Here is a 27462-nt window from a genome sequence, read left to right as displayed (position 1 = left end):
CCACGGAATCACACTGGAGGATTGATATTTCTAAAGAGAACATTTTAAATGAAATCCATGGATATTCATCCACAAAAGTAAAGAATGCAAATATGGGAGAGATGACTGAACCTTGATTTTGTCATTTTATATAGAGAGGTACCATTTTATTATATCATTGCACTTACTGGGACAAGAATCTGCAGATTTTGGTATCCATGGGAAGTTCTGGAACAAAACCCCAGGGCTCGCCTTTTTCTAGGTTCTTCCAGACCTTTGAAAATTCATTCTAGGTCCTTTCTATATGGATCCTGATACAATAAAACTGAGCTTTCTCACTAGTTGTTTTTCTATTTTGCACTTGGAGAGGTGGTGCTTATTGCCTAAATTATGCTAGAGGATGGATGGAAGTTTCCATGGACTAATTTTTGCTTCATTTTTAATGTATTATTTCTTTGTGTGTGTGTGTGTGTATTTTCCTCTTCATTTATTTCTGTTTTCTCTCCCAATCCTGATGTTATTTCCTTTCTAATTCTGTAGACATTGCAGGAGTCTTTGGAGTCTGCATATGGTTATGCTCATCATGAAGCAGAAAGTTCTGAGGATACTTTTGAGAAGTTCTTTGAGTGGAAGAATGGAAAGCTGGAGGAATTCAACCAGGTCAGGAATGCCACAGAGGCTTCCTTGCAAAATCTTGTGATGGGTTTCAAGAAAATATTTCAGGTAAAGTGACTTTCTGTTGTCTTAAATGAGAAATAAAACCTGAGCATTCAGCAACATGATTTGGGAGTTAAGCTGCAGGTTATTTTGAAATTCAGTGTCTTAAAGTCCCAGTGAAGTTTCTTTAAGAGAAAAAAAAGTAATATATAAATAAATGTAATGATGATGATGATGATGTACTTTGCTTCTTTCAGAAGCAGTTATAGGGGAGAGGAGGTACTGTTGCAGACCACAGGTGAAATCTGATCTGTAGACATTTCCTTCTATGATCAAAGCAGTAGTAGGTGAAACTCTTAATGCAGAATTCAGTTTCTGTGGTCTTAATCTGAATTTTATCAGTGGATTTTAACTTGTATTTTAACCGTGTATCTTGTTGTATGTTTTTTAATAATGTTTTATCTCTTGTTTTAATACTGTTGTATCTTGCCCCAATTCGCAGGAAGAGGCGGGTAATTTTTTGTTGTTGTTGTAGTAGTCGAAGATTAGGACAGAAACAGAAATGAGGAAAACACCAAACAATTGTGATGTAGAGAAAGGGGGATGTGTTTCTAGAATCTGAATATTAAATCTTCTCAGCTTTGCCTGGAATTTTGCACTGACATTTTTTTAACCTAATGCAGGTTCCATAATTCTATCATTTTTCTTTATTTTTTATACTGACATCTTCTCGAAAATGGACAAATAGGTTGGATAATTGCACTAGATATATAGTAATGTATATAAAGAAGAAGAACATTTTATTGATTAGCCCTTAGGTCATATCAAAGTACCAAGCCAAACAACCATATAAATATATTATTTATGTGCATATGCCCTACTTGAGTCTATTCACCAGTGAAGGCCATGCATGTGGTTTTGCAAGTGTGTTTCCTTAGCAAAACGCACATGGGAATGTGGGTCTCAACATTTTTCTGGAGCCACATTTTCAAACTGTCTACTTGATACTTTTATGCAGTCTCATTCGTGGGAAGCTTTCTAGGAACTTAACACATGGAGTGAGAACATTTCATTCCTATGAGGCAGCTTCACAGAGTGAGGCAGCTGATTGGAACACTCTTTCATCACCTTCAGCTTGATGACCCAGGAAGCTTCTATTACACTCTGTGCTTTGCAGCATTTGACCTGTAGCAGAATATCGAGATACTCCAATTTCTACATATACTGGTATATAACATTGGTGAACACATATTTTGGTGTCTCAAATGTTAGATCTGTTTTGGGGTATATTTGACCTGCTGATTCCAAATATGACACCAGTTTCCTGCATCAGTCCCAATTTTTGAGATAGAGAACATATGCTATATACCAGTCTTTATCTGCTCACTCATAGAAAATCATGATAACCATATCTAAGAAAATAAGAAATTATTTTACTCTTAACATTTCCTCCTACTCTTAAAAGAGGTCTTGCCTGCAGGCTTACTATCTAATAGGCACAGTACAAATGTTGTGTGGTGGGAGGAGAGGAAAACAAATGTAAAAGCAGCTACACTTCCATTAGTATGGATCAGGGGCAAATAGTGTCATCTCCGAATCTCTTGCCATGTTGTCCTTCTTGGGAGGCAGGGATGATAATGATGTGCTTGGACCCTCTGACTGATGTTAGAAGCCGGAATGTGCTCTGAAGTTCCTGGACACCAGAACAACTACATTAAGAAAGACTGTATAGGCAGTGCAACTTTTTCAGTCTCTGGTGCTTCAGCTACGAAACACAGTCTCTTCCAATGCAGCTGTAACTCACATTGTAATTAAAATTGGCAAATGAAAGGACTCTCAATTACTGTGCCAGTAGGTCTCAAGTGATTTGTCTCTTAGAATAACTGTTTAGTAAGGAGAAGGAAGCTGTAACAGGCTAGTGCACTGAGCTTTTGGAGTTGCGTGTGTGTCTCAGAAAGCCAGATGAACTCTGTTGAAATAATGATTTTGTACTGAAAAATACAATTGCTGCAGATTTAAGCAAGAAACTCCTTTGAAAAATGTTAAGCTGTGGTAGCTTCCTCAATGAACTCTTAGATATGTAATGACACTGTGTTGGCACCATTATTGACCAGGTACTTTATTATCAGAATTGTATTCAATGAATATACTATTGGGCATTACCCATTGGTCTTAAGCAAGTGGCTTACAGGAATGAGCAAAGCTAGCCAGATCTCGCTAATATTTTTAAAGAAATCTTCCTTTTCCTATTGTCTCTAAATAAAATTATTATTACTATATTTATCATCATAATATCTTTGCTTTCAAAGTTCTTTGATATGAACGAGGATACCCTTTTAAAATATGAGGATATTGCTATGGATGTGGATGAAGTTCTCAAGAAGGCTGACATGGATATTTCTCAAGAGCTGGACCTTTTCCTCACTGTAAGCTTATTTGTTTTTTAATTTTTAAAGGAAAACTCCTCTAGACTTTCATGTCTTTTGGACAGAATACAGGTTAGCGTTGGAAAGTTTCAGTGTCATGTAAGAAGCAGTTTTGTCCAGAACTTAGTGTAGCAACTTTCCCAAGTTATCGAATATTATATGATCAGGGCTAACTTAAGTTATTGCTAATGTGCATGTTGGTTTAATGTAGGGCAGAAGAGGGCAACTGCAGAAGCTCTGGGGGCTGTGTATTTCCCCATGTCCTATGTGCGGCACCATCTATTGATACACATAAAAAAGTGAAAATGTGTATGTGTTATGTGACAGGGGTGTCCGCTCACACAGACAGCCTCTGGCCTCCACAAACAGCTTTAACCCACAGTGCTGTGGAGCCACCAAAGCACTCCCTCCAAGGACATTGCAAGTTACAGCAAACATTCTAGGGTTCCTTTCTTTCCTCATTGCTGTGGAATTTCCATGACCCCGCTCACTGCCTCTCCCATAACCCTTTCCTATTCTTTTCTATGGCACACAGCAACTGAACATACAAGAGGAGAGAATGGTTTGGGGAGAATTCACCATGATTTAGAGGAGTTGTAGGGACTGGGATGTATAGTTCATATGCAATCTAAGAGCACTCTGAACCCCACCAACAATAAACCTGGAATTAATTTGCCACACACTCACCCTGTAAACTTTTCATACTGGCGGGGTTTAGGGGTGATTGACCTTTAACTCTGGGAGTTATAGTTCACCTGTATTCTGTGAGCCCTCTGAGCCCCACTAATGACGGATCTGGACCACAGAAACAATGCTCTTTTCAGATAACCCAGGTATTGCTGGGTGCCCAAACTAGTTATGAATAAAACAGAAGAGACTGGAAGATTGCATCCATGTTTATTTAAAAAATCTGAATGGTGGTCGTGGGGCTTCATGGGGTGAATTATGTTCCCTGGAGTCTTTAAGGGAAACAACCTTTCCATTTCTTGCAAAAAAATTAAGCTGGTGGTGATGGGATGGGGATGGTTCTCAGTATTACAGGGACTGCCCTTCTTGAGGACCACTTAAGAAATGAATTATTTCTACTGCCTGTTCTTTACAACAAAAAATAGATAACTTTTCACAAATATTTTCTTAAAATGACATTCATAGTGTTAGATGTTTAAATCAACACACTTTATCCACCAATAGATAATATCACCTGTCCTTCTGTGTACATTTCTGTTTAGGAACCAGATGAAACGGATAAAAAAATAATCCTAAATGTTTATGTAGAGGTTATGCGTAAGGTCCACCAAGAACAGCAGCTGTTATATACTGTCTATCACAAGCATCTCGAAAGTATTGAGGTCAGTTTGTCTATTTTCTTTCTTATTTGCTCAGAAATGATAGCAAAAATGGAATTGTAAAGCTATAATGTATAGTAAAAAAAGGGCTCTAAAAGACTAGGGTGAAATCCAGTTTAGCCTTATCTAGAATAGACCCAATAAAATCAAGAAAACTTTAAATAGTAATCAATAAGTCCCATTCATTTCATTGAGTCTGCTCTATTGGGACTAAATTTGACTTAATATGGATTTATACTCCAGTGCTAAGAATACACACACACATCATTTTTTCTGTAACTGAAAGAGCAGCTCCCTCCGGGGGGGGGGGGGGATTGATTTATTTGCTCTGGGCTCTCTAAACTTGTTTCTAAGTTATTACTTTTCCTTTTCAGTTCAAAAAACAGCTTATGGAATGGCTGGATAAAAGTCCTAATATTGATAATTTGTTACTGATTAAGAAGAGAATAAAAAGCCTAAAGAGTCAGCTGCGATGGAAGATGGCAGAAAAAATCTACTTGGAAGAAGTATGGGGAAAGTATTTTGATTTCTTCACAGAACTCACTGTTTAAGAGTATCTTTTCCACTGTTGAATGCATGCCCATTGCTGAAAAGCAGTTATTGTCTGGCACTTGAGAAATCTCCTTTAAGGAAAACATACTTCCTAAGCAGTCAATGCAGAAATCCCTATTAAGCAGATAAAAGTATGAAACACACACACAGACAAGAGAGAAAAAAGGCAAGCGAGCAGATGCTCAGAAAATATTAAGAGTTGGGCACATCGTTTTTCAATAGAAGAGGCGGAGAAGGGATAGTGAGTGGAATATCAACAATCAGAAACAAACATTCTTTATATTTCATGAATAATAGACCTACAAACAAATTTCTGTGTGTTTTGCTGTCAAGACTTCACATGGGGTTATTGAGATGTAGTGAATAAGAGTTGTCATGAATCTCGCCAATGCTGCTGGCACAGTTGCTGCAGATGAAATGGTGGAGGAACACATGAGAAATTATGTGGCATGAACAAAAGAAGTATAGTTTCTGGGTGAATTTGTACCCAGGAAGGAATCCAATTGGATTTCTAGATCAAAAGCTTTCCTAGGCCAGCTTCCTGCTTTTCTTAATGGTTTCCCCAAAAACTTCCCAGGACATGGGAACAGTAGTGTTCTCCTACTATTGTCCTCCAACAGCTAATATTTAGAGGCATCCTTGAGACACCATGTAGCCATCATGACAATTAATCTTGTCCTTTGCAATTTTGTCTCGTTCTAAGTCCAGTCATACATCTAATAAGGGGAATAATTCTGTCAAATATAGGGAAAACAAGCACAGATCAGTAATAGCACATATCAGTGTTCATTCTCTAAAAGACCTTACATTAAAAAGTTGTCATTTCAGTTGTAGTAATACACTGAATCATTTTTATGTGCCATTCCAGTCTTGTATTAACCTAGCAGTATTATGTAGTGAATCTTCATTTCTGAATTGTTTTTATTAAGGATAGACAACTAGGAAGCCAAGCTTGGAAAGTTACCTATTAAAAGGATTAGTTTAATGACATGTTCAAGCATACCATCACTCAGAAGTGTAGAATGACATTTTGGATCCCAGCCTGTCATTGTTTTCCTTTTAAAAAGTATCTAGATTCTGCTGTCAAATTGTTTATGCTTTATGAAACTCAGGAATTATATTTTTTGTATTCTGGTTTCTGAAATTGTCAGACAATGCTGTCTGGGGGATTTTGGTAGTTGTCATCCAAGAAATTAAATTTACCTGACTGATGCTTCATCTGGTACTAGAATCCGTCAGTTAAATCAAAACTGAACTTCACAGAATGGTCTGGATCGTGTGAGCAAAGTTAAGACCATGGGCAGCTTGCAGTGCTCCAGAGTCATTGTTATTTTTTGCAAATAGTGTTCCAAATACCCTCTTGGCTGTGTGAGGATTATTTCCCTTCATCCCCCCCCCCCCCCCAATCAATTGAAGTCTGCAAAAGACTTTTTTAGATGAGAAATGAATGTCTGCTCCTGTATTGCTATTAAAAATAACTGCTTCTAAAATGGCCCAGGGAGAGCTAAATTATAGGGGAAATGCCCCTTATTTTGGGGCAATTTTTAATTTTCTTTGGTGGGGTGCACCCCAGTGTCTCATGGGAGTTTAAATCAGCTCCCTAGCCTTTGACATTTGCCCATCCTTGATCAAGAGCACTTCTTCTGAACCTGTTGGGGTCCCGAAAGATTTCGGAATAGTAAAAGGTTTCTGAACATTACCTAGTGTCTGTTTTAGAAATTTACATTCAGCTATTGTGTGGTGTATACTGTAGACCAGGGGTCCCCAAACTAAGGCCCGGGGGCCGGATGCGGCCCTCCAAGGTCATTTACCTGGCCCCCGCCCTCAGTTTTATAATACGTTTTATATCAGTTTTAATAATATAATATATTGTATATACATATAATATTTATAATAATCTTATATTATACAATATAATACTAATAGTAATACCATATAATAATATTAATTATATGTTATACATTACATATTATATAAAAGTATAGTGGTATAGTTTAATATAGTAATATATAATGCTAATATTGTGTTATGCTGCTCTGAGTCCCTTCGGGGTGAGAAGGGTGGGATATAAATGTAGTAAATAAATGCAGTAAATAAATTATTAATTTTAGACTTAGGCTCAGCCAAAGTCTGACATAACTTGAAGGCACACAACAACAACAATCCTAATTAACTTGACTATCTCATTGGCCAGTAGCAGGCCCACACTTTCCATTGAAATCCTAATAGGTTTATGTTGGTTAAAATTGTTTTCATTTTTAAATATTGTATTGTTCTTTCGTTGTTGTTGTTGCTGCTGCTGCTGCACTACAAATAAGACATGTGCAGTATGCATAGGAATTTGTTTGTATTTCTTTTTCAAATGATAATTCGGCCCCTCAACAGTCTGAAGGATTGTGGACCGGCCCTCTGCTTAAAAAGTTTGGGGACCCCTGCTGTAGACTATGCAGAAAATTCTTCAGCTGTATTTCATAAAAGGAAAATTAGCCTATTTAGTGAGCTTTGCAAATGCTTATTTGTTATCAGTAAATGTTTGATTTTTATACCTATTTTATGTACCTACCCTGTTTCCCCGAAAATAAGACATACCCTGAAAGTAAGACCTAGCAGAGGTTTTGCCGAATTGCTAAATATAAGGCCTCCCTCAAAAGTAAGACCTAGCAAAGATTTTGTTTGGAAGCATGCCTGCCAAACAGAACACCAGAGCATGCAGGATTGGTAAATGTATGTACCATAGATTGTTGTACATGGAAATAATGATAGTAACAAGAAATTCTTGATAGGATTTACAGTTTGTCTGGTTATGTTGGTTTGTGATGACAACTACTGTACAGTATATAAGAAATGTTCATTTTTTTTGTTCAACAATAAATGTGCATTTCTCATGGAAAAATTAGACATTCCCTGAAAATATGAACTAGCATATCTTTGGGAGCAAAAATTAATATAAGACACTGTCTTATTTTCGGGGAAACATGGTAGATACCAAGGGTCATATAAAAATTTATCTGGCCGAAAGGGGTTGCAAGTATAAAGGTGTAAGGAACCCTAATCTAGACCACTGTTTCCTAACCTATTTAATTTGACAATTCCCCCCCCCCCCCCTAAATTGAGCTAGGCACCAGCACTGTGTTTGTGCCATTGGCAATTTTTTCTTGTAAACTAATCCTGACAAAAGAAAACTATGTTCGATTGTTTTCAGTCATTTCTCCTGTCTTCGAGGAAGATGTATTGTGAGTAATTTGGCCACACAGTTGTATCCCCAATCTCCTTCTCAGTACTTAAACTGTCTTTTACAAGAAGTAAACCAAAGAAAATAAAATTAGTATTAACTTCAGATGGTGAACAATTGAAAAATAGATTTTGCTATGTAGTACTCTTTTTGAAATGAAGCAGCATTGATGTTCAATCATACTATAGGTTATATTCTCTGATATTGATGACATATTAATTCTTTGAGATAATAACTTTTAAAATGTCTACCTTTAGTCTGATGATTACAGTGAGCCCACAGTGAGAAAAATAAAAGAAGAAATCACTGAACTGCGAAACAGTATCTTTCAGGAAATATCCAAGGAACAAGAAGAATATGTGAGTATTCAATCCTGGATATCCTTTCTCTGAATCAGTGCAGGAATGAATGGCTCGTGTAACAGTAGGTATAATTTGGAAGAGGGTTAAGTTTGACCCATGGACAAATACACCCTGTGGTGCTTCCCATATTGTTTGCAGGCAAGCCCTGTATCCCCTCCCCATAAGCCTGATTCCAAGAAGCTCTTCTGAAGGGGATCTTTGCTATCTTTGACCTCTACCTCTGATGTAGTAGTAGTAGTAGTAGTAGTAGTAGTAGTAGTAGTGGTGATGATGATGATGATGATGATGATGATGATGATATTTTTCTTGCCTGCCTCTCCTCATGGCTTGAGGTGGGTTACAGCATTACTAAAACATAAACACATAATCAATATAAAACACGCCATAAAATATATAAATGTTTGGCATTGGGGAATGAGAATTCAGCAGTACAATACTAAAATGGATTATCCACTAGTTCTCAGTCTTGATCATAAATAAATTCAACATTTGGAAGTGCCACAGAGTAAACATCAGCCTAATTTCTGCTGTATTGCTTTGTGTCACTTTTATGCTGAGTGGCTACTGCAGGATTCCTCTCTCATTTAGGAGATGCTGACTCATCTGGTGCAAACATGCTTTCCTGAGCTGCCACTCCTTCATCCTGAAGCTGGAATTCTGAAATATATGGTAAGTTCTGTTTCCGGGGGGGGGGGGGGGGGGATTGAGGAAATGGCTAGCTTTTCTGTTGTCAAAATATAAAGGAAAGCAGGACTATGACAACCAGATAATTCCAGATATTATTAGACATTTTAGTGTGGCAATTCATGATTTTTGTTAATAATTATGTATTGATAATTGTTATTTTTACTAAGTACAGGTTGAGTACTGGTATTCCTTACCAAAAATGCTTAGGATCAGAAGTGCTTTGGATATCTGTATATATGTACATAATGAGGTCTCTTGGAAATGGGACCTAAGTCTAAACATGACATTATGTTTCGTCTTTGTTGTCTGTGTGAATCACACATGTGGTTTTACTATGCCTGCACAGGCTCCAACAGCAGTTTTCCAAGCTTTCGCTTTTGAAATTTTGGCAGTAACCCTACCAAATCCACTGGAGGCATAAAGGTGCCCCTGCCAGTTACTCCCTAGTCCTTTTTGTCCACCGCTGCAGCAGCTCAATATGGAATCCAGCTCGTCATGTCGACTGCTCACTTTAAGAGATGTGGGCAATGCGCTGCAAAAATGTCGAACTCAGATAGGCACTCCAGGTGCCTCCAGTACCTGGGAGAGAATCTCATAGTCAGCTCTTGCCAGCACTGCCAGGTGTTCACAACTCAAGCCAGAGAAAATAGAGAGGCGAGGCTTCAAGCAATCCCCTACCAGCAAGTCCTGGCTCCTTCTATCTCAGCTGCATTATCGGTAGCCTCCTCCAAAGCCTCAAAGACTTCACAGAAATTGAATTCAAAATTGAGTTCAACAAAATGCCCAGTGCCATCGGTAGCTTCAGTTGCATTGACCCCATCGATCTCAGTGGCACCACCATCTTCCTCATCCACAAAGATTGCCCTAAAACGCTCGCTTGAAGAACGGAAACGAGCTGAGCTACATGCAACCCAGAAAATGTTCCTTCTTTCTACTTTCTTTCTACTTTCTGCTTTGAAAGCAGAAAAAAGAAAAAATGCCCAAAGAAGAGGAGAATTCAATCCTCATCTTTCTCATCTTTTAAGAATGGACGTGAGACATTGTCATCAGGAGTATCCTCACATCGTGGCTCACCTACGTTACCACAACCACATCAACTCTCTTTGAGACCTCAAAATCCACCCGAGCCATTCTTGGAAGGGGAGGTCCAAGACTTACCCCTGCACACAGTCATCCAAGTACTGGTGATGATACATGCACCTCCAGCTCCTCAGGACTCATGCCTCCAACCTTTTCCGAGGCAAACAGCAACCACTTCACCCAAAGACAGAGGACGGCAAACGGCATGCCTGGCAAGGGTGTTTCACACCTCATTTGACTCCGCAACCAAGTGACGTACGCCAGTCTCCTCACTTTCTCCAGCTTGCCCAGGCTGGGTCCACCACGGAAGATGCCCCCCTAAGGATACAACTTAAGGCTACAACTCAACACCCAGTGCCCCCAGCACCACACTCTGATACTGATGACCTGTACAATACGTCCAAAGGCTCCAACACGAAATCCTAAGGATCTGTTCTGTCCCCTGGGATCGATCTCTCCCCAGACAGAAATGTTGAATTGGTGGACCCACCATCCCCAACAGACAATATTCAGGCATTCGCAGTCTGAATGACAGGTGCCCTAGGAATGGAGGTCCAACAGCCCTTGTGTTGTAGCCTGGTAAGCATTAAATGAGCTTTCTGGGTGCTCAGAGGATGAGGAAGGGGATGATGGGCTTCAGCCTGTAATTTCCGAGGCATCTGGAGGATAGCAGGGGCCTGGAGGGAGATGTGCTTGGTTTATTTATTCTGTATGGTCAGTATGATTTTGTTCTGTGAGCTGTACAAGTTTATGCCTGTGCAGTTTTGAGATTCATAAGGCAATTTGTATATTCTCTGTGTTCTTCAGAATTCAGGAGGGCTTCTTACATTCAGTTTGGAACGTGATCTTTTAGATGCTGAACCAATGAAGGAACTGAGCACAAAGCGCCCTATGGTTTGCTCAGAAGTTCAAGGGCAAAAAGTTATCCTAAAGGTATAGTTTTTAATTTGCTTTTAAGCTGTTAGCATAAAAATGCCAGATGTTAAGTGATCAGAAAGCTTCCCACTTCTCAGATACCAGTGTTTTCTCATCGGTGTGATCAGGTTCCTAGATGCCAGGATCAGATACTTTGGTGCCTGATTGGTCAACCACATAGGAATTTTGAAGAAACCATTAATTTAATTCTGGTTTTTAGAGATTAAAGCATGGTAGCTGACGATTTTTGATGACCATTTACTTTAAAAGCTCATTGTTGTGTCATCTAAGAGCAGGAATGGACTATTTGAGGGCCATCATTCCTGGCAGGGCCTGCTGGAAATAAGAATTCAATATATTTGGAGGGTAAAAGTGGCCAGACCTTTGCTTTAGAACCTTTTTTAGACATGGAAATAAACTCTTAGCTCTTGGCTGAATATCTGGAAACTATTTTCATAGTGGTTCTTAACATGTGCACATGGATCCTTAGGGGGTCCATAAATTGGCTTCGGGGGAACAGTAACCTAAAGGTGAAAAGGGAAGATCTGTATCTTCTGTTTTCTTGTTACTTTGGAAAGGATGCTTAGGTATATTTTGGGCGAAGATGGTCAATACCCTTCTTCTGTTCTTTAAAGAGCTTCATGAACCCAAAAAAGATTAAGGACTGTTGATTTATACAGTAAATGGATATGAATCTTCATTTGCTAGATAAAGTTTCCCCAGTTTTTTTGTTTCAATTTCTTGGATTTATCATTGTATGGAAAGGAAGAAGCACAATACTATTGGAGTGCAGTAGCTGCTAAATGAAAATTACAGCTGTATTGATAACTAACAAGTATTTAGTGTTCACAAAAATAATTGTAGATATTTTGTATATTTACATTCTGAATGAAATTTTATGAAATGGTAAAGGTTTCATATCATTCAACTATTTACTGGGGAAAAGTATTTCAAGATGTGCACTTGTGTTTCAAGTCGAAAAATATTATTTTTTAGGGTTACGCTGTAGATATAAGTACTGAAACAGAAATAATAGAAACAGCAGCAAAGTATCACAAAGTCTGGAGAGAAATGAAAGAGGAGTCTGGTCTAATGCAGCTGATGTTCTTGTTTCTATGCAAGGTATGTTATAAGCTATCATACCTCTTTTGTATATACAGTTTTTGTGTACAATGGATAGATGTTGATTTGATACATCATAGTAGGCAAGGTTTTTTAAAAAATCTATTTCACCATGAATAAGCAGACTTACTGATATTTATTTGGTTGCTTTAACTTGGCTCTTCTTGTCAATCAGAGCTTCTCTTGCTGCACTATTCTCCCTACTATATTTTATTCTTGGTATACTGGAAGAGTGATGAGTGAGCAAAATTGCACTCCATCAGACAGTTCTTCAAGAACTCTGAATGCATTGAGTTGTTATCCTCTTTCTTTCTTGCTGGAATAAAGAAGAAAAAAGTGAAACTAGTTTAAGGTGAAATGTAAACCAGGCTAGTGGTAGAGCTGTACTAGTTTCAGTAGAGAATCCTTGGGAATCAGTGTGGTATAGTGGTTTGAGTATTGGACAATGGCTCCAGGAATTCAAATCCTCATTCAGTAGTGGAAAGTAAAACCCATTGGATAACTTTATGCAAGTCGTACCTGCTGCCTTAGAAAAAGGCAATGACAAATCTTTTATGAATAAATCTTACTGAAGAACTCAAGGAAGAGGTTGCACATGGGTAGAGTTGAAATGAAGGCGCATAACATTGAAAGCACACGAGTCATCTTAAAGGCACATAACAGGCAACCCTGTCTTAACAGCATACATACATACTTGTTTAAGGATATTTCCTCCTATTTTTGTAAACACGGCTACCAGTGAATGTGGAAATGTTGAGAATCTTGATATCTTACTGATTCCTTTTCATGCCTGAGCACACCATTTTTGTTTCTGTTTGCAAAGTCTGATCCTGTTGCATATCTGATGGTCCCTTATTATGGTGGAGCAAGCCTGGGTATAGTACAGACTACTGCTCCTTTAACTCCAGATGTAAGTAATACATCATTTGTGTATAGCCTCTTGTATAGGGGTGGGAATTGTGCAGACTTCTTGATTTGGGTGGACTGCAAATTCCAGCAACCCCAGTCAGCATAGCCAGTGGTGAAAGTTGCTGTGTGTTGCGCTGGAGTTCAGAATCTGGATGATACTGAACTCTTAAGGTCGTGGGAACATTCTTGGGATTCATCTCTTACAGATTTTTCCCCTTCATTTCAACCAGGAGAGCTTGAAAGTAATGAAAGGAGTAGCTCGTGGTCTGCACGCACTACACAGCGCTGATATTGTTCATGGGTCACTGCATAAAAACAATGTATTTGCTGTAAATCGAATACAAGGAATTGTTGGAGATTTTGACTTCTCTAAATCTGAGGTGAGCTGAACTGGTTTCTTCAGTACAAATAGATGGGCAATATCAGTGTTAATGATTCATGTGATCATAAAGTCATCTGTTTTTCGAGACCACAAAATCCAGGGAATTTCGACTGGTTTGCTGTTTTGATCTCACTGCTTTGTCACTCAGTCCTTTGTGAAGAGGAGCCTAGTCATCTTCTATCATAATCTCTATAGATCTGTCCCCCCCCCCCCAATAAGAATCTGACCCTCCCTCCAGAAAATTTCCTTCAAGTTCTGAGTGAGATTTTGAAAATCACTCACAACTAGAATTGTTCTATTACTTTGTCCAGACTCCCTTTGAAATGTTTTCTGTTTCTTTTATTTTGATGCTGAGCTGTGTTTCTGAAGGCTCAATTGAAGTTTTAAGTTTCTTTAGTGGTAGACATTTGTAGTAAATGTTAACTTCAGGGATGCAGAATTCTTATTTGGGGGCAGTGTTCCCATTTTATCCTGTTCTGTAGTGACACCCCTGATTTTTTGTGTGATCTTCTAGTGTAAGGCTTTAATAAAACTTTTGAAAAGCTATTATTTTGGACGGTACCTCCCAGGCAGGCAGAGCAATTATGGAAGCTGTAATCCAACATAGTAATGTTTGGCTTTAAAACTTGAAGAATTACATGCGCAACTCATGGGGCATGGTTTTGTGCTGAGTTGGAGCTGGGTCATGAAGGGCACACAGACAGATGTCTCATTCAAAATCTAATAGACCTCTTTCTCAAGAGCTAATAGATTTAGATAAGGAAGGGCAGAGGATATGTTAGAAAGCAGAACCTCGCAATGGATTGTGTATATTACACAACACAACAACGAAACATTCTGGGTGTCTTGGTTTTTAGGCCCATTCCTGGGGTTATATTGAGCTCTGATTCAGAAACTTGCATTGGATAGACCACATCAGGTCTAGTTTCTTAGGTATTGTTATCATGATTTTCTGTAGGTGAGGAGATGGCAACTGATAGGTGGCATATGTTCTGTATCTCAAAAATTAGAGCCAACAGGAAAACCTGTGCTATTTTTGGAATCAGCAGGTCAAATATATCCAGAAACAGGACTAACATTTGAGGCACCAAAATGTATGTTGGCCAGTGTTATATGTTTACTAGAAGGTCAAACTACATGTTAAAATAATCATGTGGTTTGCCCTTCAGTTTCAGAATTAGTGATCATGGGGAGCTATAGTTCAGACTGGGGCCCTGGTCCAACTCAAAGAATCCACCTTGTCCATTTTTAAAATAAGAATAATGTACAGAAAAGCCAACTACATGACTAACAAACCAAACCAAGAATGATTACCTTGTTGATGGTCAAAATGAAGAGAGCAAGTGCCAGAGATGACTTCAGTAATCCCTTCAAATCTCACTTTATTTTTGTTTTTGTTGTTGCATCTGTATGTGAAAAGGAAATAAAGTAAAAGTTAGTTTGTTGAGACAATTGTACCACAAGACCAATTACAGCTAACCTGACAAATTACAGTTCATCATTATAATAGTGCTCTTCTGGTGGGTAGTTATCAGAGTAAATCATCCTGAAAATTAGTGTTCAGTCCACCTAGAACAGTAGTAGCTGTGCCCAGTGTCAAATAGATTGCATTGATTGCTTTCATGATCACATTGGGAGGAATGATGTGTTTCTGACCTGCTGTTGAATCAAGCACAGGTATTGGCTTTTTGTAGATGTCAGGTAATTCCATCATACAATTCCAACCTGTAATTATTAACTGGTTCTAGGATCAGCGTGCTGCGATGAATTCTGTGGCACTGAATGATTACAACTTAATTTCTCCTGAAGTAAAAAATGGACAGCCGCCATCTCCAGCTTCAGATATGTTTGCTTTTGGTTGCCTCCTTTGCTGGGTATGTAACTTTGCATTTTTAAATGTGCTTAAAAATGAATCTGATTTCTGGTTTCTGAAGTATGGTGAAAATGGTCAGCAGAACTGCTGTTTTCTGAACATTTTAAAAATGCCTGACTGCTACTTCACTGCGTGGAACTACATTTATGACTGTTCCTAAGTTTTGCCTTTTCCTCAGATACATATTTATTCTAGGATTATTATGTTTCTTTGGACTGCATGAGCCCATCATTTTGTTTCTCTTTCACTTCTGATCATATCTTAATAAACTTGCAGGCACTTTTCTGAAAAAATTACTATGCTAGTCCTGTATACAGTAGAGTCTCACTTATCCAACCATTGCTCATCCTATGTTCTGTATTATCCAATGCAGTCTCACTCCCGCCCAGATCCACAGCTGCTTCTCTAGGCAGCAACGCGCAGCAAGCCAACACACCCAACAACAACACAAGTGCAGCCACGCTTCCAAACAAGTGGCAGACGTGTTGTAAAACATGATGTTTTGGTGCTTAATTTGTAAAATCATATCGTAATTTGACGTTTAATAGGCTATTCCTTAATCCTTCATTATTATCCAACATTTTTGCTTATCCAACGTTCTTCTGGCCCATTTATATTGGATAAGTGAGACTCTATTGTACTAATAATTCTTAGTGAAGAAACCTAAACGTAAGCCTAGTACTCCATTCAACAAATAAAGGGTATTCATTTATTACTGTTTTAACTGTGTACTTTAAATCACATTTATGTTTTCTATAAGTTAATCTTGTACTCTTTAAAAACTTGCAGCTATTTTTTGGAAACCAAGAATGTAAAATAAACAGGGATGGGATTCCTGAAGTGGATGGCCTTATAATGGTAGGTTTGTTTTCTTACCTCCTTCAAATATTTCAGATAATACTTTAGAATTTACAAATGGACTTAGAAATAAATCTTGAGATATTTAAACTGAGCAGGTGCAAGAAGACCTAAAACACAACAGCTACTGGTATGAGGAAGGTATCATCCCCCTTCTGAAATTCAAGAAAATTGAAACATCACTGTGAAGCATGAATAATGTTAATGGGATGCTAGGCCATTTTAATATATTTATGGATATAATTCAGATAACAAAATGGATGAATTACTGAGGCATTACTTCTTTAACAGAAAATTTGATACCAGAGGCAGAAACATCACAGAAAGAATAGTGACAGGTTCCTACATCACAAAAAAGACAAGCTTAAGGAATTTTTAAATTCAGAAACTAGGCTTATGTGAAATGAAACACCCCAGTCAGGTAAGCCTTTAATAGGTAAACAGTACTTGAACTTTATAATTGAAGGCTTCCTCCAAAATACTCTTGGGATGACTTCAATTCTCCACTTTTAAAAAAATATTTTTCATTTTAGTGGCCAAGCTTCTGGATCTAGCCTTTTTAAACTTCACAGGTAGCTGGGAAGGGAAGATTATCTTCTCTGCCCTTTTCTTTATGGTTTGCTATTTTCACAAACTCAGTAAAGGGTCCTGGAGGGTTGTTTACATTACCTGTTTTAGACAAGGATACTCAGCTACAGTAGGATTTCCTAGAGCAGATTCCATATTTCCAGGTTTCAGTTTTATTGCATTAATTACTGCAGATAGGTTGATGTGACACAGCAGAGAAAGGCTGTATTTCTTCAGTCCTACTTCATCAGTGTCAGTGCTGCTAAAAAAGGAAATCTTCCAGCTAAAGGGGAATGGAGAGCTGGACAGGTATAGAATAACTTAGGCAAAACATAGCTTTTTGTCAGAGGCTTTGTTTATCGGAAATGAAACTGAGCCAAAATCATGCAGAAGCAATGTGGAAGATGTGGAAGAGCAGCAAACAAATTGAAACTTAATCCAGAAAATACAGAGGTAGTCCTGGTCACTTGGAAGGCAGATTAGGGAATAGGGGTCCATTCTGTGCTGGATGGGGTTACACTCCCCCTGAAGACACAGGTCCACAATTTGGGGATCATGCTGGGCTCGGTGCTGAACTTGTAGGCCCAGGTATTTGTGGTGGCCAGGAGGGCCCATTTGTTGAGACGCCAGATTTCGCCATGGTTGTCCATGCCTTAGTTACATCCTGTCTGGATTACTGTAATGCGCTCTACACGGGGCTGCCTCTGAAGAGTGCTCAGAAACTTCACCTGGTCCAGAGAGCTGCAGTCAGGTTGCTAACTAAGACTAGCTACAGGGAGCGGACAACCCTCCTGTTGCAGCAGCTCCACTGGCTGCTCCGCGACCCTGGAACTTCCTGCCCAGTAGAAGCCAGATTGGCCCCCTATCTGCTGTCCTTCCAGCGGCAGGCGAAAACCTTTTTATTCAAACAGGCATTTAAAGATGAAGGTGTGTAAGATCTAGTCGGGGGATGCTGTGGTTTTTAATTTTGATTGCTTTTTTAATGGATTTTAACTGAATTTTTTAGTGCTGTTTGTGTTTAACTCTGTTTTAATGTTTGTATGTTTGTATATTTTTAATTGTATACTAATGCTTCCTTCATCGTGGTCCCTGTGAAATGCACACGCCTGCGCAGACAGTTTCGGAATTCTCTAGAAGCTCTTAAAGATACATTTTTTTGGCGGGGGCCCCGCCCATGCCTCCCCTGAGTATATATAGGCAGTGGGAGGAGCCACCGCCTCAGTTCCTTTTTTCTGCCGCAATAGGCAGTTAGGAATTTCTCTTTGCTCTAGTGCTAGACTATTCTAAATACTTCATTCTGGTTATCGACCTTGGACTTTCCCTGACTACTCTCTGGACTACGATTTGGACTTCTGCTACTCCCTGGTATTGATCTCGGACCGTTTGACCACTCAACAGGCCAGTTGTCTTTTCCCTTCACTTAAGATGGCGGCTTTATTCAAAAAATGTTCTCAGTGTGGCGGGAAACTCCCGGACACCGATGGACACTCGATGTGCCTGCTCTGCCTCGGTGAGGGGCACGCCGCACGCTCGTGCGCAATTTGCCAATCATTTACCCCCCAGGCCAGGAAAAATCTGGAAACGCGCCTAAAAGCGCTGCTGTATGAGCAGGCCCTTTTGCCGCCGGCGCCGCAAGCCCCCAAGAGAGCTGCGTCTGATACCCCAAACTCCACAGCACCTTCCGTCACGGGGGCCCAGACTGCAAACTTACCTGTAGGAAAGGAGGCTGGAGATGGCGCTCCCCCTCTAAAGAAGTCCAAGTCAAAGAAATTGAAGACCGAGGGGGCAAAATCCAAGAAGCGTGATGCCTCAGCTACCCCGATAGATCACCCTCCCCTCCCCCGATCATCCTCCGCTTCAGGTGCTGAGGGAGTCAGCCCCAGGAACGGCCAAGCTGCAACTCCCATGTTCCTGACGGTTCAATCCGAGCCAACTGAGGCGAGCCCGCTCCCTCCAGAGCTCATCCTCGCTTCCGACGCTCCCGTCATCGGAGGGACTTTCGGCTGGAGCAGAGATACAACTGCTAACCACGCCCCCGACGCCAATCTTAGAAAGCGTGGGGAGGAGGCCTGACGAGACCTTGCAAACGGCCTTACCGCAGGAGGTGCCAGAAGCAGCAGCCCAAGTAATGAAACCGGCAGGGCTCCATCTCGAGGACGCTCCTCCTCCAGACGCACCCATCGCCATCGGGCACATAGGAGGCACTATTATTCACCGTCCTCGGATTCGTGGAGCTCTGGATCCGGGGATTCCAGGAGGCGCTACCGGTCCCGCAGCTCATCTGTTAGAGGGTCCGTATATGGCTCGGGATCTCCCTTTCCTTACTATTTTCAGGGAGACCCTATCTACACACAGGATTATTTTGCTGCGATGGCCCCACGCTCGCTCAGGTGATGAAGCCGCCCCTCGCGAAGAGACCGCGATGCACGGGTTCCTCCTGAGCAAATACAAATGGATCAACCTATAGGCCCAGCTATGGGCCCGGCTCCAGCTCCATCCCAAGCAGCTACAGCCAGTCAAGGTCAGATAGCTCTACCCCAAGCTTCTACACCCTCCATCCCGGTTGTGACTCCAGTCTCTAGAGCTACTGCCCCTCCCACCGTTGACGTGGGCTCTGGGTCCGATTCTGCTTCATCTCAAGAGCCTGGGGAAATACCTGCCACTGTGGAACTGGACAATGCAGAGGGAGAGGATGCTGCTGAAGCAGCCCAAAGCTTCTCATCCCTTATTACAAGGCTGGCCAAGGCATTGAACCTACCAGCACCCCGAGCTCCTTCTTTGGTAGACGACCCTGTCTTTTCACAGGATCAACAGCATACAGCTATAACCACGCCACTCCCTACCTTACCTTACCTTCTACAACTCCTCAAGGCCCCGGATTTGGCACCCTCAATGGTTCCAGTGATCTCGAAGAGAGCGGATAACTTATATCGTATGGACCTGTCATCGGCTGAGTGGCTGGGTAAACACCCAAAACCCAACTCCATTGTTGTAGATGTCTCTCAGACGTGTCCAACACAGAGATCTCAGACCGCCCCTGCGGACAGAGAGGGAAAGAAGCTAGATGCCATGGGAAGAAAGGTCTATACATCAGCTGGCCTATTCGCCCGCTTGGCTCACTATGGAGCCTATATGGGGGCATATCAAATTTACTTGTGGAATAAAATCGCTCCCCTTCTAGACCACTTACCCGCAGAGCAGCTGCGCCTGGCCAAGGCGTTCAAGCAGGAGGCATGCCAACTAGCGGGCCTCCAAAAGGAATTGGCCAAACATACAGCTGATTCGGCTGGCAAGTTGTTTGCTGCTTCGATTGCCTTACGTCGACATGCGTGGCTACGCTCATCTGGCCTTTCCCCCTCTGCGTGAGCGGCAATTGAAGACCTTCCATTTGATGAGTCTGGCCTGTTTAACCCTAACACCGACTCGAGCCTTGAGCGCACCCACCAGATGCGCCAAACCGCTCATAGATTTGGCTTCCCTTCTCAGTACGGGACGCAGGCCAGGCAGAGGTGGTCCTCTTACTCATCCTTTCAACGGAGACGCGCTAGCCCAGTGCCTGTGAATGCGAGGCCGCGCATACCTACCCAACCAGCTGCAGCTAGAAGACCTGCATCCTCGTCCAGGCGTCGGCAACAGGGTAGGAGCAGGCAGTCATACGCCCCTAGACGGCGTATTTAGCCCACTGCCATTAAAGGCTACTGAAAGTTCTCTAAGTTCCACTTGTTCTGTTTCTCGAGTTTCAAAGTTTGGTGTTACTAGTTCTTCCATAGAGATGGGAAGGCCTCTCCCCAATTTGCTCACCAAGCCGAAAGCTTCAACTCAAGCCCAACCAAAATTTAAGGACCGCTTGGCCCCGTTTTTGGACTCCTGGCGTCAAATCACAACTGACAAGTGGGTCTTGGATATCATCGAAAGAGGCTACGCTATTGAATTTATCACGCCGCCCCCCACGGGGCGAGTTAGAGGAACAGCCTCTTCGGACCCACTAGTAGAGGAAATTCAATCTCTCCAGTCCAAAGGCGCTATTCAGCGGCTACACGGTCCAATCCTGCAAAAATGTTTCTTTTCTCGTTACTTTTTAATTCCAAAAAAGGATGGTGGTTTGCGCCCCATCCTAGACTTACGAGATGTCAATTTCTATATCAGGCCCCGAAAATTTCGTATGGTCACCCTCCCGGTGATCCTGTCTCTCATTCGGGAAGGTGCGTGGTTCGCAACGGTGGATTTGAAAGACGCCTATTTTCACATCGGGATTAGGCCTTCTCATCGCAGATACCTTAGTTTTAAAGTTGGTCATCGCTGTTTTTGTTTCAACGTTCTCCCATTTGGGTTGTCTACCGCCCCAAGAGTGTTTACGAAGTGTATGGCCGTGGTCGCCGCCTTCCTCCGCCAACAGGAAATGACAGTCTTCCCCTACATTGATGATTGGCTTCGGGTCACGGATTCTAGAACCAGATTGATTGCTGATGTTGATCTTACGCTGTCTCTCCTGCAGGACCTCGGCTTAGTGGTCAACAGGGAAAAATCGTGCCTGTCGCCATCCCAATCGGTCCACTTTATTGGGGCCCTTATCGACTCCATCCGACAAAAAGCCTTTCTGCCTGAAGACCGCTTCATCGCCTTAAGATCACTAATCTTCGAGACGCTAAGCACCCACCGCGTTCAAGCCAAGACTATCCAATCGCTCCTAGGGCACATGGCTTCTACAACGGCCGTCACACCCTTCGCCAGGTTACGCATGCGCCCGTTGCAGATGTGGTTTTTGTCAGTCTTCGACACCCTGCACGACGATCCAAAGACCACTTTCTCCCTGCCCACCGAAGTTCGCGAGTCTCTCCAATGGTGGACGCATCGACGCAATGTACAAAAGGGGATGCCGTTTCGCCAACCAAGGCCATCAGCGACGTTAACCACAGATTCGTCCCTTCTGGGGTGGAGAGCCCATTTGGACACCCTCACAGTTCGGGGAACATGGTCACCGACAGAGAAAAGTCAGCACATCAACTTTCTGGAGATGCTAGCGGTCCAGAAAGCTCTCAGAGCTTTCGGGTCCCCGCTTTCGGGACATGTGGTACGCTTGCTGACAGACAACACCACGACAAAGTTTTACATCAACAAACAAGGTGGAACCCGGTCCCGCAAACTGATACGCCTAACCTTACAGATTTGGAATTGGTGCATCACCAGGGGGATACATCTGGTAGCCCTTTACCTCCCCGGAAAGGACAACGAACTAGCAGACGAGCTGAGCAGAACCCCCGGCGCTTGCCACGAATGGCGGATCCACCCGCAGGTACTGGACTCCATCTTCAGAATATGGGGCCGACCGACGGTGGACCTGTTTGCCTCTCCTGAGAACCGCCAGTGCGATCTATTTTGCGCAAGATGGCCGCCAAACACCCAGTCGGGATGTCTGGGCGATGTGTTTCTCTACACCTGGGCACCCAGCCTACTCTATGCATACCCACCTATCCCGCTAATAACGAGAGTTGTATCAAAACTACTTCAGGACAACGCAGACTGCATTCTTCTAACACCGTGGTGGCCTCGGCCACCATGGTTCGGACCACTTCTCCAAATATCTCAGGGAACATTTCACCACCTGCCCTTCAGGCCAGACGTTCTGACAACCCACAACGGTCTTGTTCGTCACCCGGATGCTCGCTCCCTGCGCCTCACAGCATGGAGGATACAGCCCTACTTTCAGCCCCTGTGAGAGCTATCATCGCAGCTGTACAAAAGGACTCTACAAAAAGGTCTTATACTTATAAGTGGCAGCGATTCTCGGAATTCGCTAAGCAGGCGGGTACCGATCCATCATCGGCTCCCATTCCAGTAGTACTTGATTTCCTTCACTCACTTTCGAATAAGGGGTTATCCATCTCCTCGATCAAGTGCTATCTGGCAGCCATCTCTTGGTTCCGCCGTAAGGCCGGTCTACCCTCCTGCTTCGGGAATCCGTGGGTTCGGCTATTTTTGAAAGGACATAAGAACCTATTTCCACCCGTCTCCCCACCAGCCCCAGCATGGAGTTTGGAATTGGTTCTATCCCAAATGTCGAAACCACCATTTGAGCCCATGGCAACCATAGACTTGTGTCATCTATCTTGGAAAACGGCGTTTCTGATGGCCATCACTACTGCGAGGCGCGCCTGTGAGCTCTGTGCGCTCAGGGCCGACGAGCCTTACCTCCGGTACCACAAGGACAAGGCAGTCTTACGCACGGACATTTCCTTCCTACCGAAGGTTGTGTCGAAGTTCCACCTGTCGCAGGACATTATACTTCCAGCATTTTTTCAAAACCTGGCTTCTCCATTGGAGCACGCACTCCATGCCTTGGATGTGCGGAGGGCTCTAGCATATTACGTGGATAGAACACGCCCTTTTGGAAGTCCCCACATCTGTTTGTAAAATATAGACAAGATGCCATGGGCCTCCCGGTAACATCACAACGACTCTCGGCGTGGATTGTTGCAGCAATACGTCTAGCATACAACCTTGCTGGCCGTGAACCACCGACCACATTGAAAGCGCATTCCACGAGAGCGGTGGCCACTTCGTGCGCTTTTACGAAGGGCGTTCCGTTGGAAGAGGTTTGCCGAGCAGCAACCTGGGCGACGCCCTCGACATTCGTCTCCCACTACAAGGTGGATGCTGTGTCCAGGAGAGATGGGGCATTCGGAAGAGCGGTGCTGTCTTCATGTGTGGCATGACGCCCGCCGGACCAGGTTAGTAGCTTGCTAATCACCCAATTGTGTGCATTTCACAGGGACCACGATGAAGGAAAAATGGGTTGCTTACCTGTAACCATGTTTCTTCGAGTGGTCACCTGTAAAATCCACACAAACCCGCCCGTCCTCCCTGCAGCTCGTCATGCCCAGTCTTCAGCTGCCTCTTGCGGCTGGGGAACTGAGGCGGTGGCTCCTCCCACTGCCTATATATACTCAGGGGAGGCATGGGCGGGGCCCACGCCAAAAAACGTATCTTTAAGAGCTTCTAGAGAATTCCTAAACTGTCTGCGCAGGCGCAGGAGACCCAATTGTGTGGATTTCACAGGTGACCACTCGAAGAAACATGGTTACAGGTAAGCAACCCATTTTTTTATGTCCTGCCGCTCTGAGTCCCCTTTTGGGCGATAAAGCGAGGAATGATGATGATGATGATGATGATGATGATGATGGTGGTGGTGGTGGTTACTCATTCCAAATATGGGCTGGAATCCAATAACAGAAGTAGGCATGGGTCTACCACTTCACATCCTTTGAGGTGGTAGTGGCTAATACTTTGCCCCCAAAGTTTTCTCATTCTTTCTGTAATCATTGATGCAAGATGGCATGAATCAGATAAACAGTCAGAAATTGAGACACTGAAGTCTGCACTGATTGAATCTGCCAAGCCATGTTCAAGGATGGGTGCACATATAACACAACAGCAAAGGGTTTCTTGGCCTGGTCTGGTTTCTAGACTAGGCCACAGATGTCTTCTGGCATCCCTCTTTCAACTATATTACTAAGCTTCAACTGAGGAACTTGGGGTGATGAGCATCCACCATTAGGTTGTTGATAGCTGTTTTTTCTTGCCTTGTATGATCTCATTTTACAGTTTTGTCATTGGCCTTTTTTTTAGGACGATAAAGTTAAATCTCTGCTCTCAAACCTCCTCTGTTCTAATAATCGAATGACCGCGGAGCAGGTGCTGAATGATGACTGTTTCCTGTTGCCTGAGATGATCTCACTCCCACAGGAAAATGGACAAGCTGAATGTGGAAATGAAAATGCAAGAACAGAAGATACAGAAATTGCAGTTCCTTTGGAACATGAACAAGCTGAATGTGGAAATGAAGGTGCAATAAGAGAAGTTACTGAAGTTGTGTCCGAAGACAAGCAGGATAGTGAAATTGTAGCTTCAGAGACTAGAACTCAGAGTGTAAATTCAGACTAAACATAATTTAATTTTGTTAGCATAATTTGAGAACTCCAAAGGCAACTTTTCTAGACTCATAACTTTAAAATCTAAGAATATCTAGAACGTTTATATGTACTTGTTTCATGCTTTGGTTTTGCATATTTTTGAGTTAACTGATGCATCTTGGACAGCTGATTTTCACATTGGAGTTGTGAATTTAGTTTCATTAATGTTTAATTATTCTGCAGTCAACATTCTTTTCACTTGCATTCCAGAAATGGCAGTCTTCCTTTTCCTAGTTAGTGAATTTGCCAGGTTGCCTTAAGAGATGGTTTCTTTTTAGGTCCAAGTAGATAACATTTGAAAGACAAAGATAGTAGTTGTTCCTCACCTATCTTTCCTGTACGATTGGGCCTGGCAACTTCTGACTTTTCAGAAGATGCTGGAATACAACTCCTATCATCCTTCATCATTTGCTATGCTTACTAGGACCAACAATATCTCAGTAAATGGAGGCTCATAAGATGCCTGTCAACCAATTCAGATTGGGAAAACAGCGAGCGACAAAGGCTCCGAAGCACTCTTAGCAGCTCAGCATGTTATGTGTCTATATTTTGACATAAATGTTGCTGAAAATAGTTGTGAACTTAACTTTCACTTTGACTTTGACTTTGACTCTGTACACCTCCAAGGTAAATACTCCCTCCTCTATTCAGTTTGTTTCTGGAAAGGCAACATTTAAGTAATTAGACTTATTTGAATAAAGTTTTGAAGCAAGCCAATAGTTTTATGTTTTTGACTTTTGGAATTCATTTCTTAGGAAGTTTAAGTAGCTAGGCATGGAAGCTTCGCTCCTGTTTCTAAAGTTGTGTGCCTTCAAGTCATTTCTGAATTATAGCAACCCTGAGGCATACTTATCACAATATTTTCTGGGGATGAGAATGTCGGACCTGCCTAAATCCATCCAGTGGATTTTCATAGCTAAGCAAGGCATTGAATCCTGGTCTCCAGAGTCATATTCCAGCACCTGAACTACTATACCACATTGCTTCTCATTGGCTTATAAACTACACAAGTCTTTTTTAAATTTTCCCTATCACTTCGGATTGCATCTGACCACTAGGTGCTGCTCTTGATTTGGTACTGTTGAGTAGAATAGCTTTGTTCCGGAGGAGTGGAGAATAACTTCTGTGGCAGTTGTTGAAGTTAGCTATTGCAGTTTAAGAATGGGCCACAGAGATATTTGGTCAGAGACACACCATGTCTAAGTGTATATATGGGTATAATTATTTTGCTCAGTTCAAGATTGTACATCTGATATCTTGTTTAAGTACTTGCTTTTCTGTAACAGGCTTCCACATGAAACTGTTGGTTGAATCCAAATGGGGTGATTGGAGCCCTGTTTGCTTCTGGAAACATATGACTGTCCCAATACTTAAATTCTCCATTCACATTTTACTCTCACACACATACAGTCATGAATTCCTGTGCACTGTGCCATTAGCAGTTGGCTAATGGTAAAAAATTGAATTGGTTCCAGATGCAGTTAATTGTTTAGGGCATGTTTTTCAATGTACAGTATTGAAAACTTGATAGCTTTCCATATTAGTACCATTTGGGTTTCATCAGCAAACTCCTGCCTTCTTCAACTTTGAAGGGGTGAAAGAATAACCATTTTCTTTAAAAATATTTCAGTAATCCATCCTACACCTTGTTTTGGTTCCTTCACCCACAAAGTCAATTTTTTGAAATTTCCAGGTTTGCGGTTTATTTGGGGAAGGTCCCAGAGGCAAGCAATTGGCTTCTGGAGGTTGGTGAATCCTGGTTTATGATGTTAATCTGTTACAATCTCCCCATAAATAAGAAAAGCATGAGAACATTTTGAAGTGAAATGTACTGTAAGTGGAACAATGTTTGGGGAATCATCCATGAATGGGTTAACTACTGCCTAGGCAAAGAAAAGAATCACAGGATTGAAGCAATAGTGGATAGTAATATCAGGGCAGCCCTTTAAACTAGTTCTCCAAAGTGCTGAAACCTTCTACACCATGGAGAGCTCCTGGAAACTTAGAGAAGTCCTGGAAGAGATTTACTGCTTCACTATCATGGAAACCATCAGTTATTGTATTTAAATTGAGAGTTTCTTGATTGAATCTTGTCAATTCTTTTGTCTTTGCATCGAATAATCCTGTTTTGCAACATTTATCTTGGGAAAAGATGCATTAGGCAGAGTTTATTCTTTGAAAAATATGCAGGTTTTAAAGTACAGAAACTTGTCACTTGGATTTAGCAACCCATCTGAGAAACGTCTAAGTGTTTGCAACTATGAGAAAATTTTGTAGAAATATAAGTAGGTTTAATTTGCAGTTTACATTTTCTCACTTCCTTCTTTTGTCAGACTTGTATCCCAGTTTTCTTCCAGAAAGATGATTCACAATGTTTAAAGAAGTACAAACAAAACAGATGAAAGTAGTCATAATGTGGCAGCACTATTAGGCAGATTAGAATATTTCAAACACCGCTGAATTAGAAAGCAATTCAAAAGTATGGTTTTCACCCACTTTCCACGATTGTGTTCGGCTTTGCTTCCAGTGTCACGTGTAGAAATAG

The 27462-nt window shown here is 41.8% G+C and overlaps 1 protein-coding gene across 1 annotated transcript in view; it reads left to right on the top strand.

Moving 5' to 3' along the window:
• Positions 1–25634, top strand: part of stk31 (serine/threonine kinase 31) — a 49225-nt gene extending 23591 nt beyond the window's left edge. The window contains exons 12-24 of the mRNA XM_003222151.4: positions 520–702; positions 2946–3062; positions 4292–4411; positions 4783–4914; positions 8450–8551; positions 9143–9223; positions 11129–11254; positions 12233–12358; positions 13182–13268; positions 13498–13647; positions 15398–15523; positions 16312–16380; positions 24574–25634. Coding sequence (XP_003222199.1) covers positions 520–702; positions 2946–3062; positions 4292–4411; positions 4783–4914; positions 8450–8551; positions 9143–9223; positions 11129–11254; positions 12233–12358; positions 13182–13268; positions 13498–13647; positions 15398–15523; positions 16312–16380; positions 24574–24888 — 1734 coding nt within the window. The 3' untranslated portion in view covers positions 24889–25634. The remainder of the gene's footprint in view (positions 1–519; positions 703–2945; positions 3063–4291; positions 4412–4782; positions 4915–8449; positions 8552–9142; positions 9224–11128; positions 11255–12232; positions 12359–13181; positions 13269–13497; positions 13648–15397; positions 15524–16311; positions 16381–24573) is intronic.
• The last annotated feature ends 1828 nt before the right edge of the window (positions 25635–27462 follow it).

The sequence above is a fragment of the Anolis carolinensis genome, chromosome 6 (genome assembly GCF_035594765.1).
Source record: "Anolis carolinensis isolate JA03-04 chromosome 6, rAnoCar3.1.pri, whole genome shotgun sequence".
Taxonomy (NCBI): Eukaryota; Metazoa; Chordata; class Lepidosauria; order Squamata; family Dactyloidae; genus Anolis; species Anolis carolinensis.
This window is presented reverse-complemented; position numbering and strand designations above follow the sequence as displayed.